This window comes from Nematostella vectensis, chromosome 11 (genome assembly GCF_932526225.1).
Source record: "Nematostella vectensis chromosome 11, jaNemVect1.1, whole genome shotgun sequence".
NCBI lineage: Eukaryota > Metazoa > Cnidaria > Anthozoa > Actiniaria > Edwardsiidae > Nematostella > Nematostella vectensis.
Genome location: NC_064044.1, coordinates 2872903 through 2886107, shown reverse-complemented (window position 1 = coordinate 2886107; position 13205 = coordinate 2872903). Strand labels below are relative to the sequence as shown.

At 36.9% G+C, this 13205-nt stretch overlaps 1 protein-coding gene across 1 annotated transcript in view; it reads left to right on the top strand.

Annotated features, from left to right (window-relative positions):
* The first annotated feature begins 1351 nt into the window (after positions 1-1351).
* Positions 1352-13205, top strand: part of LOC116613550 — a 36378-nt gene continuing 24524 nt past the window's right edge. The window contains exons 1-8 of the mRNA XM_048734429.1: positions 1352-1635; positions 2354-2419; positions 3717-3845; positions 5835-5990; positions 6336-6473; positions 6817-6906; positions 7506-7598; positions 9003-9037. Coding sequence (XP_048590386.1) covers positions 1473-1635; positions 2354-2419; positions 3717-3845; positions 5835-5990; positions 6336-6473; positions 6817-6906; positions 7506-7598; positions 9003-9037 — 870 coding nt within the window. The 5' untranslated portion in view covers positions 1352-1472. The remainder of the gene's footprint in view (positions 1636-2353; positions 2420-3716; positions 3846-5834; positions 5991-6335; positions 6474-6816; positions 6907-7505; positions 7599-9002; positions 9038-13205) is intronic.

Sequence of the window (13205 nt, the reverse complement as noted above, 5' to 3'; positions counted from 1 at the left end):
CGAGTTCTCACGGGACCCACGGCGCCTAGGTAGACCTCTATATTTTTCACATTACGTCACAGCGAGCTGTGCGTGGCGTAACCGTATAATACAGGCCTGGGATCCTGGTTATTGCCTCCCCATTAATGCGCGGGTACCTCAGGTTCCTTTGTGTTGTACAGTTCGCTAGATAGCGGTGCTGGGGCCGAAATCTCCAGCTTAGCCGTAAAGCTTTAAGCTGCCATACGGTGTTTCAGCGCATGTCTGGAAGTATGGTCTATTTTTTGAGTTTTCAGTTTGCGTTCAGGTTCGATTCCAGGCAGCAAAGAGCACATTTTTTTGTTTTTTTTTTTCTATTCCCTCTTCTTCTAAAAAAATCTGTATCTTTTTGTTTTCGTAATTTTTTTTTGGTTTTTGCTGAATTTTCTTTAAAGTTCTGGAGCAAGACTTAAGAATGTGAAACGGATGACTAGGGCGCGGTCACTTGACCTACCGGGTGATACTGAAGATCACCAAAGTAGGCCAAACGACAATGTGTAATGAGCTCATAAGAAGTGGCAAAAAACTCCCCCACCATATTTGTACTTGAGTGATGACAAGGCATTTTATTCCTTGGAGTTTACATTTTTTTGCTCCCCCCCCCCCCCCATTCTTCCAGTTCTTCCGCGCAGTTACAGTCTCAAGCAAACACATATGTTTTTCATCTCTTAGTAAGACTACGCAAATCTCATCTTTCTTAAATCTCCAGAGATACTTATTCGGCCCTTAAAATAATAGCTTGTCCGATGAAGGGAAACATTAACTATTAAGTGAAAAAATGCGTGAGACAGGTTGCCTTGATTTCTCTAATACAGCCTGATCAGCTTATCATATTTGCGATGGTTTCTTTTCATATTTGCCGATGGAGTTGATCAAAGCAGAATAATGTTTTTTTCTCTGATTGAAAAATATTGATTCTATTGGTCTTACTAACAATCGATATTAACAACCCATTCTGTCATCTGTCAGCCACAATTTTGTCTTGTAAAATACCAAGTTTGCATTGGGAAATCATCTGTTTCCATCGCCTGATCTGTAACTGCGTAATTTTCGATTGGTAAGCTTTTCTTTAGATGCTTTATTTGAAATTTCTTAAAAATGATTTGCCATGAAAAATTGGATGAACACAAAAGGTTGTTGCTTACTAGAATTCTTTAGGTATATTGTATCAGGCACCCAAAAAGAAAGTGGATAAGATAAATGAAGTTAAAAAACGTTTATGAGAATTTCTTGTGCAATTTTTCTTCTCTAATTTTCCTATTGCTGGAAGCGCTGGTGGAGACATTGTTTTGTAGACCGCGCCTAAAAACCGTATAATACCATCTCGCTTCAACGATTTCTATATTCACACCATAAATAAACAAGCCCTTCACCTTTAATGAAACTATACCGTCAATATTCTATTCATTTGAAAATGTCCTCTATCCAGGTTTATTGTTGAAGAATTCTTTGAAATGATTCAGCTGGTCGCAGTTTGTCTGGTGGTGAATTTCGCCTGTGGTAGCAATGACGTGGGCTCCAAAATGGCCGAGGATTTCGCCGATATCGAGACATCAGGGATTGATAAAGAGTTTGGGAGCGCCGGGGAAAAGGAAGTTTCGACAGAAAGCGGTGAAGGTGATTTTTTCCTTTTTTTATTTTGTTTTCACAGTATTTGTTATTGTTCTAAATGAATTTGTCACATTATTACGTTAGAAACTAGTAATCGGTCGGGGTCCCGCAGGGCTGGTGGGAAACCAGGATTCATCTGTTGTTAGACTGGGAAAATAGAGTTTGGACAAAAACGGTGTAAATTAAATTCCATAAACGAAAACAGGGCATGGTAAACAGCTACCAAGAAGAAGTTATTGGGGAACAAACGCTGCAATTTTCGCCGTCCGTCTGACTGGTATTGAAATACCTAAACTTTAAAAAAAGAGCTTCTAGAGTTTATTTTTTAAAACAAAAATATATAAGACTGAGTAAAAGCAGGCATTATTTCGTTAAGTCATTGGTTTTACATTAGGGAATACTAGACACTTTCTCTTTTTGGTTACTTTTGGTAATCCGAGGAATATACTAAAACTAACAATGTTTAACAGCAATGTCAGATTATAAACAATGAGTTTTGGATTAATTGGTTTTGTTCGCCTAATGCCGACGCCTTTGGTTTGCTTTCAAGCGAGCACACACAACCCAGATACTTTGATTCTGTTTGCCAAGTTATGAATATTGAAATATTGTTTGCATACATAATAATGTAAACACTTTTCCCGCTTTTTCTAACCCGTAAAGGGGGGAGGGAATATTACACAGCAGACCTAACAGGCAAGTTGACAGCGTGCTTGCCTTGCAGGGAGCGGCAACGAGGTACATCAAAGAAGTAGCTCCATGACCTCCATGAACCCTCTCATTCAGGATTGTAAGTCAATTTTAATCAACCACAAAACTTTTTTTTAAACTGATGCCCCTACCATAATTTCAATGTGATAGTCATCCCCCAAGGAGGGGAATGGGGATTCTGGGTGTTAAGGAGTGGTCTTTTAGTGTGATTTCCAGGGGGTAAAAACGTCTTGTATCATAAAAACCCTGTATCTTTGCCAGTTTTAAAGGGGAGTACAGGAAATCTATAATAATAACGATGGGGACGACGACGATAATAATAATAATAATAATAATAATAATAATAATAATAATAATAATAATAATAATAATAATAATAATAATAATAATAATAATAGCAATAGCAATAGCAATAGCAATAGCAATAGCAATAGCAATAGCAATAGCAATAGCAATAGCAATAGCAATAGCAATAGCAAAAGCAATAGCAATAACAATAGCAATAATAACAATAATAATAATAATAACAAATACAATAACAATAACAATAACAATAACAATAACAATAACAATAACAATAACAATAACAATAACAATAACAATAACAATAACAATAACAATAACAATAACAATAACAATAGCAATAGCAATAGCAATAGCAATAGCAATAGCAATAGCAATAGCAATAGCAATAGCAATAGCAATAGCAATAGCAATAGCAATAGCAATAGCAATAGCAATAGCAATAGCAATAGCAATAGCAATAGCAATAGCAATAGCAATGGCAATGGCAATGGCAATGGCAATGACAATGACAATGACAATGACAATGACAATGACAATGACAATGACAATGACAATGACAATGACAATGACAATGACAATGACAATGACAATGACAATGACAATGACAATGACAATGACAATGACAATGACAATGACAATGACAATGACAATGACAATGACAATGACAATGACAATGACAATGACAATGACAATGACAATGACAATGACAATGACAATGACAATGACAATGACAATGACAATGACAATGACAATGACAATGACAATGACAATGACAATGACAATGACAATGACAATGACAATGACAATGACAATGACAATGACAATGACAATGACAATGACAATGACAATGACAATGACAATGACAATGACAATGACAATGACAATGACAATGACAATGACAATAACAATAATAATAATAGTAGTATCTTTCTGTTTATCGGCCCTGAATTTGACTTGTTGAACAAATTTGAGTTACTAAAATAACTGTGTCCAGGATGGGCTTTAGAATTTTAAATGTGAAGCGTTTAGAATTTGTACTTTAAAAGCGATATACTTTTTTTCGTTCCCAGACCGCACTCCCGATCCTTGTGTCCCAAACCCTTGCCTCAACGAAGGACGCTGTCTGAAGGTCCCGGATGGAGAATACGACATCTATAGATGCGAGTGCCCCAAAGGATATAACGGAAAAATATGTCAAGGTATGAGCTAGCTTTTTCGCTAAATGGAATATATATTAAAGCAGCGAAATCTGCGAAATTAAGTAGTCTCTTATTGTTACTCTTTATAATATAACAATATAGTTGATGTTCGCGGGCGTAAATATGTTTTGGGCCCGACTCGAGCTCATTTTAGCCCAAACGCAGCGAGGGCTAAAATGAGCGCTGAGAAGGGCCCAAAACACATTTACGCCCAAGAACATCAACTACATTACTATTATTATAACTTTGGCGAGCATTAAGCGCAAAAACAAAAACAAAAATAATATCGGAAAACGCGGATGACTCGCGTGATATTTATTCATTGAAAGTTGTTATAACAATTAATAACTTAAATACAGCTTCAATTCACTTTGCACGTGTTTAAGGTTCTTTTTGTAAACATATCAAACATATTCCCCACGGATAGTGTCCTTCGTATGTATTGCCTTATATGGGCATTGATGCCCATATTTAGAAGAGCTTAAGTTTTCCCGCTCCCTGATCTCCAGAAAACATGGTGAAAAATGCTGATTCCTTTCAATTTGAGACTCGAGGCAAAAATGTGTCAAAAAAACTTTATCGCTTGGTCAAATCTTTTTCTTACTAATCCTATAAACTTCTTAGACCCAGGCCTCCAAGAGATTGACCGAGCGGGTTTTAAGGTCACCCAAATATTGATATGCGAAACAACTGTTTCAAAATATAGAAAGTTTCATGGGATGTCACTTGTAGGAATTAAAATTTATTCTGCAATTGGAAAAGTGACAATTTGGCATGACAGCCTTTGCAGAAGTATAATTCGGTCGAGGATGAAAAAAAATTACATTCACTTCCCCGCCTGCCCTAGAAAAACTGCCTTGTTTGCAATCATTACTGTTTTCCATCTCTATTGTTTCACTAGAAACAAAAGGCACTCGGCGAGAGGTCCTTCTTGTCTTTTGTTTCGACTTCAGCATAGAAACGGCGTAAAATGCCTCCATGATCCGCGGAGCTGATGCTGTGAAAATCACATTCAATAGTTCGCTTCGTGCACCACTCGGTGAACTTTTTTGTCGCCCAGGATGTTTGTTTTTTTAGTATTTTTGGGAACAGAATCTTCTTCCATTTTTTTTTAAGCTCCTCCTCATCCAGGTAAGAAGATTGTGAGTCGTGTTTAGCCATGTTTTCCTTGTTTGTTTTTTGGTAGATGTCAAAACACAACCAAAAACGGCAAGCGATGCGACGAGCGGTTTGAATGAATTTCGGGAATTCCTGCTTCCTTCTGATTGACTCGCTGCAATTTCCTAGCCCTCTCATTGGCTTAGAGCAGCGGGCTTAAATATATTAGAGCCCGCCAAAACGTTCATTAGAGCCCGTATAATACGCCACAATGCTCGCCAAAGTTATAATAATACTCGTTATTCTCGTTCTTAGTCACACGCGAAAGTCGAGACAAAAAACTCACTTTCAAATCATTTTTGTTGGACGTCAATCAAGTCGCAGAATAAATCCTTCAACTTATTACACTAAAGCAACCATTTCAATTTTAGCATGATATAAATGATATAACTCGTCATGATATAGACATTTTACTAGCCATTATACTCGTCATTTCACTTGTCATTATACTCGTCATTATACAAGCCATTATACTCTAGCCATTATACCGTCATTCTAGTAGCCATTCTACTCGTCATTACACTTGTCATTACACTTGTCACTTTACTCGTCATATTTTACTTTATTTGTCTTTATTTGTCATTATACAGTTCATTTTACTCGTCATTCTACTAGTCATTGTACTCGTCATTATTCCGATCATTCTACTCGTCATTCTACCGTTATTACACGTGTCATTCTACTATCCATTATACTCGTTCTTCTATACTCGTCAATCTACTCGTCATGTTTCTCGAATTCTATTTCTTTGCATTTGTCAATATGTTTCAGATAGATTCCCAGTATGAAATAGGATAGGCGCATCTCTCTTGTTTGTCAATATTTCTTTAGATGGCTTACCACCTGCTTCGAATGAGAAAGTCACGCGACAAGGGGTCTGTGAGCCTAACCCATGCAAGAATCAAGGCACCTGTAAAGAGACTGGTGACGAAGAAGATCCGTATGAATGCGACTGCTTGCCTGAATGGAAAGGGGACAACTGCGAGTGTAAGTGATTCCATGTCTCGGGGAAAAGGGAAATACAACGAGAGGTCAGGGACGAATAAGAGGGGAAAATAGGAAGGAAATGCAAAGTGTTAAAATATGAAACGTTATTGTGACAACCAATGGTGATAACTATGGTGATGATGATGATGATGATGATGATGATGATGATGATGATGATGATGATGGTGTTTATAATGATAACGATGATGTGGTTTCTTTGATAAGGAAGACGACGGTGTCTGGGGCGAAGCTTTATCCAAACTGTTTTTGGCCTAGAACTAGAATCAGAATTACAAAGTAAAAAAAGGAACTAATATGCATTAAGTGCGTGATTTTTTTTTTCAGATTACGTAGATGATCCCTGCTTTCCGAATCCATGTTTGAATGGTGGAAAATGCAAGCACGGCACGATGAATGAGACATTCAGGTGTATTTGTCCAAAAGGATTTGAGGGTTTGAACTGTGAAAAATCAATGACGAATGGTAGGAGTAATGGTTTTTTTATAAGAACATTTTTATATGTCTTTTGCAGCTTTTTTGTTACTGTGATTAATTTAGCTATAAATGATTATTTTTAGGTTTATAATTTTTATGCGCCACTCAAGATTTTTTATGGTATGAAAAAAGTGCCTAAAATTTTTCCCAGCTCTTAACACTAGCTTCTGTGTGCATCAAAATAGCAGTGGCATATTTTCTATCTTATATGTCATTTCATCGATTTGTTATTTATTTTGCTGTAGATAGGGTATTAAGGGTATAGATGCAACTGGTAAAGTCGCTAGTCTATCGATATTCTGTTTATATCTAGCAATTTCTTATATTCTAGGAAATCCATGGGCACGAACTTTCCCAAATGCTAAGATTGTAAAGCTGGCGAAAAAGTATCGAGCAAAAACACACTACTATTACAAAAATGGTGAGTATATCAATATTTGCTATGTTGTTAGCAAAAACACACTAGTATTACAATAATGGTGAGTGTATAAATATTTGATATGATATTAGCAAAAATACTATGTTATGTTGTTTTTTCCTTTAGACTGTTGCTTGTGTTTGTTATCAATTGTTGTCATATAACACAAGGGTCAATACTGCGATGGTAACCGATGATAGAAGGCTTTTAAAAGGGCGTAGCTGTTAGCTGTTGTTGTTGTTATCTTCAAACAGCATGATCAATTGATAAGGGCTCACTGCGACTTCAAATGTGTTTTGAGAACTATCGCTTCAACGATCGCTTCACAACGAACCAGTGCCGTAGCAGGCACAATACAGTAACATTAATAAAATGTTTGGGCATTTCCTTATAATTTTTTAACAATTTTTGGAGGAGGGACACGCGTGCCCCCAGTGCCCCACCCCCTGCTACGCCCCTGCGAAATAAAAACTTTCATAATCCCAATTCTCACCACTCAGGGCATGTACCATTTTGAAGGGCTTTACTTATAAATGTTAACGTAACATTTATTAGTTTATATTATCGTAGTAACCATTCAATCGTCCCATGTATTCACTTAGGCGAGCTGGCAAAGAGGAGCACAGGTTGTGAGTGCCATAACGGGAATTGCGGGTGCTGTCTACACATCCAATTCCTAAATATCGATGACGACGGTGAGTGAGAAGTTAATTAAATGATTGCACATGGCAAAGGCGCGCATATGTTTATGCATAGCGGGTAGTTGTAGTTATTTAAAGCAACAATATTTAATCTCAGCTCACATCTTTATCTAAATAGCTCTTCTCGTGAATTCTGCATTATTTTGTCCATCGAATTAAAGGTGTTATGCTAATGAGCCTTTATTACAAAAGATAGTCTTACCACCTTGACTTACCACCTTGACTTACCAACTTGACTTACCACCTTGACTTACCAACTTGACTTACCACCTTGACTTACCAACTTGACTTACCACCTTGACTTACCAACTTGACTTACCACCTTGACTTACCACCTTGACTTACCAACTTGACTTACCACCTTGACTTACCACCTTGACTTACCAACTTGACTTACCAGCTTGACTTACCACCTTGACTTACCACCTTGACTTACCACCTTGACTTACCAACTTGACTTACCACCTTGACTTACCAACTTGACTTACCACCTTGACTTACCACCTTGACTTACCACCTTGACTTACCAACTTGACTTACCACCTTGACTTACCACCTTGACTTACCACCTTGACTTACCAACTTGACTTACCACCTTGACTTACCACCTTGACTTACCAACTTGACTTACCACCTTGACTTACCACCTTGACTTACCACCTTGACTTACCAACTTGACTTACCACCTTGACTTACCAACTTGACTTACCACCTTGACTTACCACCTTGACTTACCACCTTGACTTACCACCTTGACTTACCACCTTGACTTACCAACTTGACTTACCACCTTGACTTACCACCTTGACTTACCAACTTGACTTACCACCTTGACTTACCAACTTGACTTACCAACTTGACTTACCACCTTGACTTACCAACTTGACTTACCACCTTGACTTACCACCTTGACTTACCAACTTGACTTACCACCTTGACTTACCACCTTGACTTACCACCTTGACTTACCTCCTTGACTTACCACCTTGACTTACCACCTTGACTTACCACCTTGACTTACCTCCTTGACTTACCACCTTGACTTACCACCTTGACTTACCACCTTGACTTACCACCTTGACTTACCACCTTGACTTACCAACTTGACTTACCAACTTGACTTACCACCTTGACTTACCACCTTGACTTACCACCTTGACTTACCACCTTGACTTACCACCTTGACTTACCACCTTGACTTACCACCTTGACTTACCACCTTGACTTACCACCTTGACTTACCACCTTGACTTACCAACTTGACTTACCAATTTGACTTTCCACCTTGACTTACCAACTTCGGTCTTGCTAGAGATTATTTGCAATATGAATTTTTATGTGCTGCAAATTCTAAATAGTACTGTTACTGACTTGTTTATTATTTGTTTCTTTTAACAGTCTGTTTGAACTCAACCTTCGACGCCAATCGATTGGTAAGAGACTGGAGCTCACCTCATTACTCTAATTGTAACAAGCTCTGCGTTTTGGGCGCTTCAGCTTTGTACTATTTTATTCTTACATTCTAAAGGCTGATTTAGACTGCACGAGTTAGTCGTATGCGACCTGCTTACGACATGTCTAGCCCTGAATTACCAGGCCCGTACCCAGGAGGGTGCAGGGGGTGCGAACGCACCCCTCTACTACGGCCGAAATTCCACTTTCGGTTCTCAATAGACGTTCTATTTGTAGACAAAACTATAAAGCATAAGCTAGATAACTCTGGTATGTCATAAGTCAGACTTGTATTTAAATCCATATCCGACAATAAACGTCCCGTTGAGATACTGCAAAGGCAAAAAAATCCCTTTTTGTTCTTCCGGGGATGGTCGGATTTTTATCAGAAAACTCACTCACTCCCCCCCCCCCCCCCAACTCAGAAAATATAGGTCCACTTTTCTGGATTTCGCACCCCCCCTCAAGAAAAATCCGGGGTACGGGTCTGATTACACACGACTTTCACAGTCGAGCATCGTGGCGGAGTCGTAGGCTTAGTTGCTCTACGACTCTCATATAAGGGGCCCGATAATATGACCAAAGTTTTTTAACTAAAGCCGTAGTAGCGTAGTATCGTATGTAGAGCGTCAAAAGTCAAACTTTCTGCAGCAACTCAAATCGGTAGGAGTGCATGAGAAAGGCTCTCTGCAACAATTCACAACCTCGTTGCTGCCTAATCTAATACTACATCAAATACTGTTTTTTTTACCGAACAATCGCGCCATATGTTGTAATATAATTTCAATCTAGCCCCTATCGTAGTATTTTAATCGTAGAAGAGACGAAACAAAAAGGGATTTTCCATCAAACCCCTACCGTACTACCGTAGTATCTTAGTAGAATAGAAAAAGAAATACATTTTCTATCAAACCCCTACCGTAGTACCGTAGTATCTTAGTAGAATAGAAAAGAAATTACATTTTCTATCAAACCCCTACCGTAGTACCGTAGTATCTTAGTAGAATAGAAAAGAAATACATTTTCTATCAAACCCCTACCGTAATACATTTTCTATCAAACCCCTACCGTACTACCGTAGTATCTTAGTAGAATAGAAAAAGAAATACATTTTCCATCAAACCCCTACCGTACTACCGTAGTATCTTAGTAGAATAGAAAAAGAAATACATTTTCTATCAAACCCCTACCGTACTACCGTAGTATCTTAGTAGAATAGAAAAAAAATACATTTTCTATCAAACCCCTACCGTACTACCGTAGTATCTTAGTAGAATAGAAAAGAAAATACATTTTCTATCAAACCCCTACCGTAGTACCGTAGTATCTTAGTAGAATAGAAAAGAAATACATTTTCTATCAAACCCCTACCGTACTACCGTAGTATCTTAGTAGAATAGAAAAGAAATACATTTTCCATCAAACCCCTACCGTACTACCGTAGTATCTTAGTAGAATAGAAAAAGAAATACATTTTCTATCAAACCCCTACCGTACTACCGTAGTATCTTAGTAGAATAGAAAAAAAATACATTTTCTATCAAACCCCTACCGTACTACCGTAGTATCTTAGTAGAATAGAAAAGAAAATACTTTTTCTATCAAACCCCTACCGTACTACCGTAGTATCTTAGTAGAATAGAAAAGAAAATACATTTTCTATCAAACCCCTACCGTAGTACCGTAGTATCTTAGTAGAATAGAAAAGAAAATACATTTTCTATCAAACCCCTACCGTAGTACCGTAGTATCTTAGTAGAATAGAAAAGAAATACATTTTCTATCAAACCCCTACCGTAATACATTTTCTATCAAACCCCTACCGTACTACCGTAGTATCTTAGTAGAATAGAAAAGAAATACATTTTCTATCAAATCCCTACCGTACTACCGTAGTATCTTAGTAGAATAGAAAAAGAAATACATTTTCTATCAAACCCCTACCGTACTACCGTAGTATCTTAGTAGAATAGAAAAGAAATACATTTTCTATCAAATCCCTACCGTACTACCGTAGTATCTTAGTAGAATAGAAAAGAAATACATTTTCTATCAAATCCCTACCGTAATACATTTTCTATCAAACCCCTACCGTACTACCGTAGTATCTTAGTAGAATAGAAAAGAAATACATTTTCTATCAAATCCCTACCGTAATACATTTTCTATCAAACCCCTACCGTACTACCGTAGTATCTTAGTAGAATAGAAAAAGAAATACATTTTCCATCAAACCCCTACCGTACTACCGTAGTATCTTAGTAGAATAGAAAAGAAAATACATTTTCTATCAAACCCCTACCGTACTACCGTAGTATCTTAGTAGAATAGAAAAAGAAATACATTTTCTATCAAACCCCTACCGTACTACCGTAGTATCTTAGTAGAATAGAAAAAGAAATACATTTTCTATCAAACCCCTACCGTACTACCGTAGTATCTTAGTAGAATAGAAAAAGAAATACATTTTCTATCAAACCCCTACCGTACTACCGTAGTATCTTAGTAGAATAGAAAAAGAAATACATTTTCTATCAAACCCCTACCGTACTACCGTAGTATCTTAGTAGAATAGAAAAAGAAATACATTTTCTATCAAACCCCTACCGTACTACCGTAGTATCTTAGTAGAATAGAAAAGAAATACATTTTCTATCAAACCCCTACCGTACTACCGTAGTATCTTAGTAGAATAGAAAAAGAAATACATTTTCTATCAAACCCCTACCGTACTACCGTAGTATCTTAGTAGAATAGAAAAGAAATACATTTTCTATCAAACCCCTACCGTAGTACCGTAGTATCTTAGTAGAATAGAAAAGAAATACATTTTCTATCAAACCCCTACCGTACTACCGTAGTATCTTAGTAGAATAGAAAAGAAATACATTTTCCATCAAACCCCTACCGTACTACCGTAGTATCTTAGTAGAATAGAAAAAGAAATACATTTTCTATCAAACCCCTACCGTAGTACCGTAGTATCTTAGTAGAATAGAAAAAGAAATACATTTTCTATCAAACCCCTACCGTACTACCGTAGTATCTTAGTAGAATAGAAAAAAAATACATTTTCTATCAAACCCCTACCGTACTACCGTAGTATCTTAGTAGAATAGAAAAGAAAATACATTTTCTATCAAACCCCTACCGTACTACCGTAGTATCTTAGTAGAATAGAAAAAGAAATACATTTTCTATCAAACCCCTACCGTACTACCGTAGTATCTTAGTAGAATAGAAAAGAAATACATTTTCTATCAAACCCTTACCGTACTACCGTAGTATCTTAGTAGAATAGAAAAGAAATACATTTTCTATCAAACCCCTACCGTACTACCGTAGTATCTTAGTAGAATAGAAAAAGAAATACATTTTCTATCAAACCCCTACCGTACTACCGTAGTATCTTAGTAGAATAGAAAAAGAAATACATTTTCTATCAAACCCCTACCGTACTACCGTAGTATCTTAGTAGAATAGAAAAAGAAATACATTTTCTATCAAACCCCTACCGTAGTACCGTAGTATCTTAGTAGAATAGAAAAGAAATACATTTTCCATCAAACCCCTACCGTAGTACCGTAGTATCTTAGTAGAATAGAAAAGAAAATACATTTTCTATCAAACCCCTACCGTAGTACCGTAGTATCTTAGTAGAATAGAAAAGAAATACATTTTCTATCAAACCCCTACCGTACTACCGTAGTATCTTAGTAGAATAGAAAAGAAATACATTTTCTATCAAACCCCTACCGTAATACATTTTCTATCAAACCCCTACCGTAATACATTTTCTATGAAACCCCTACCGTAATACATTTTCTATCAAACCACTACCGTAATACATTTTCTATCAAACCCCTACCGTAATACATTTTCTATCAAACCCCTACCGTAATACATTTTCTATCAAACCCCTACCGTACTACCGTAGTATCTTAGTAGAATAGAAAAGAAATACAATTTCTATCAAACCCCTACCGTAATACATTTTCTATCAAACCCCTACCGTAATACATTTTCTATCAAACCCCTACCGTACTACCGTAGTATCTTAGTAGAATAGAAAAAGAAATACATTTTCTATCAAACCCCTACCGTAGTACCGTAGTATCTTAGTAGAATAGAAAAGAAAATACATTTTCT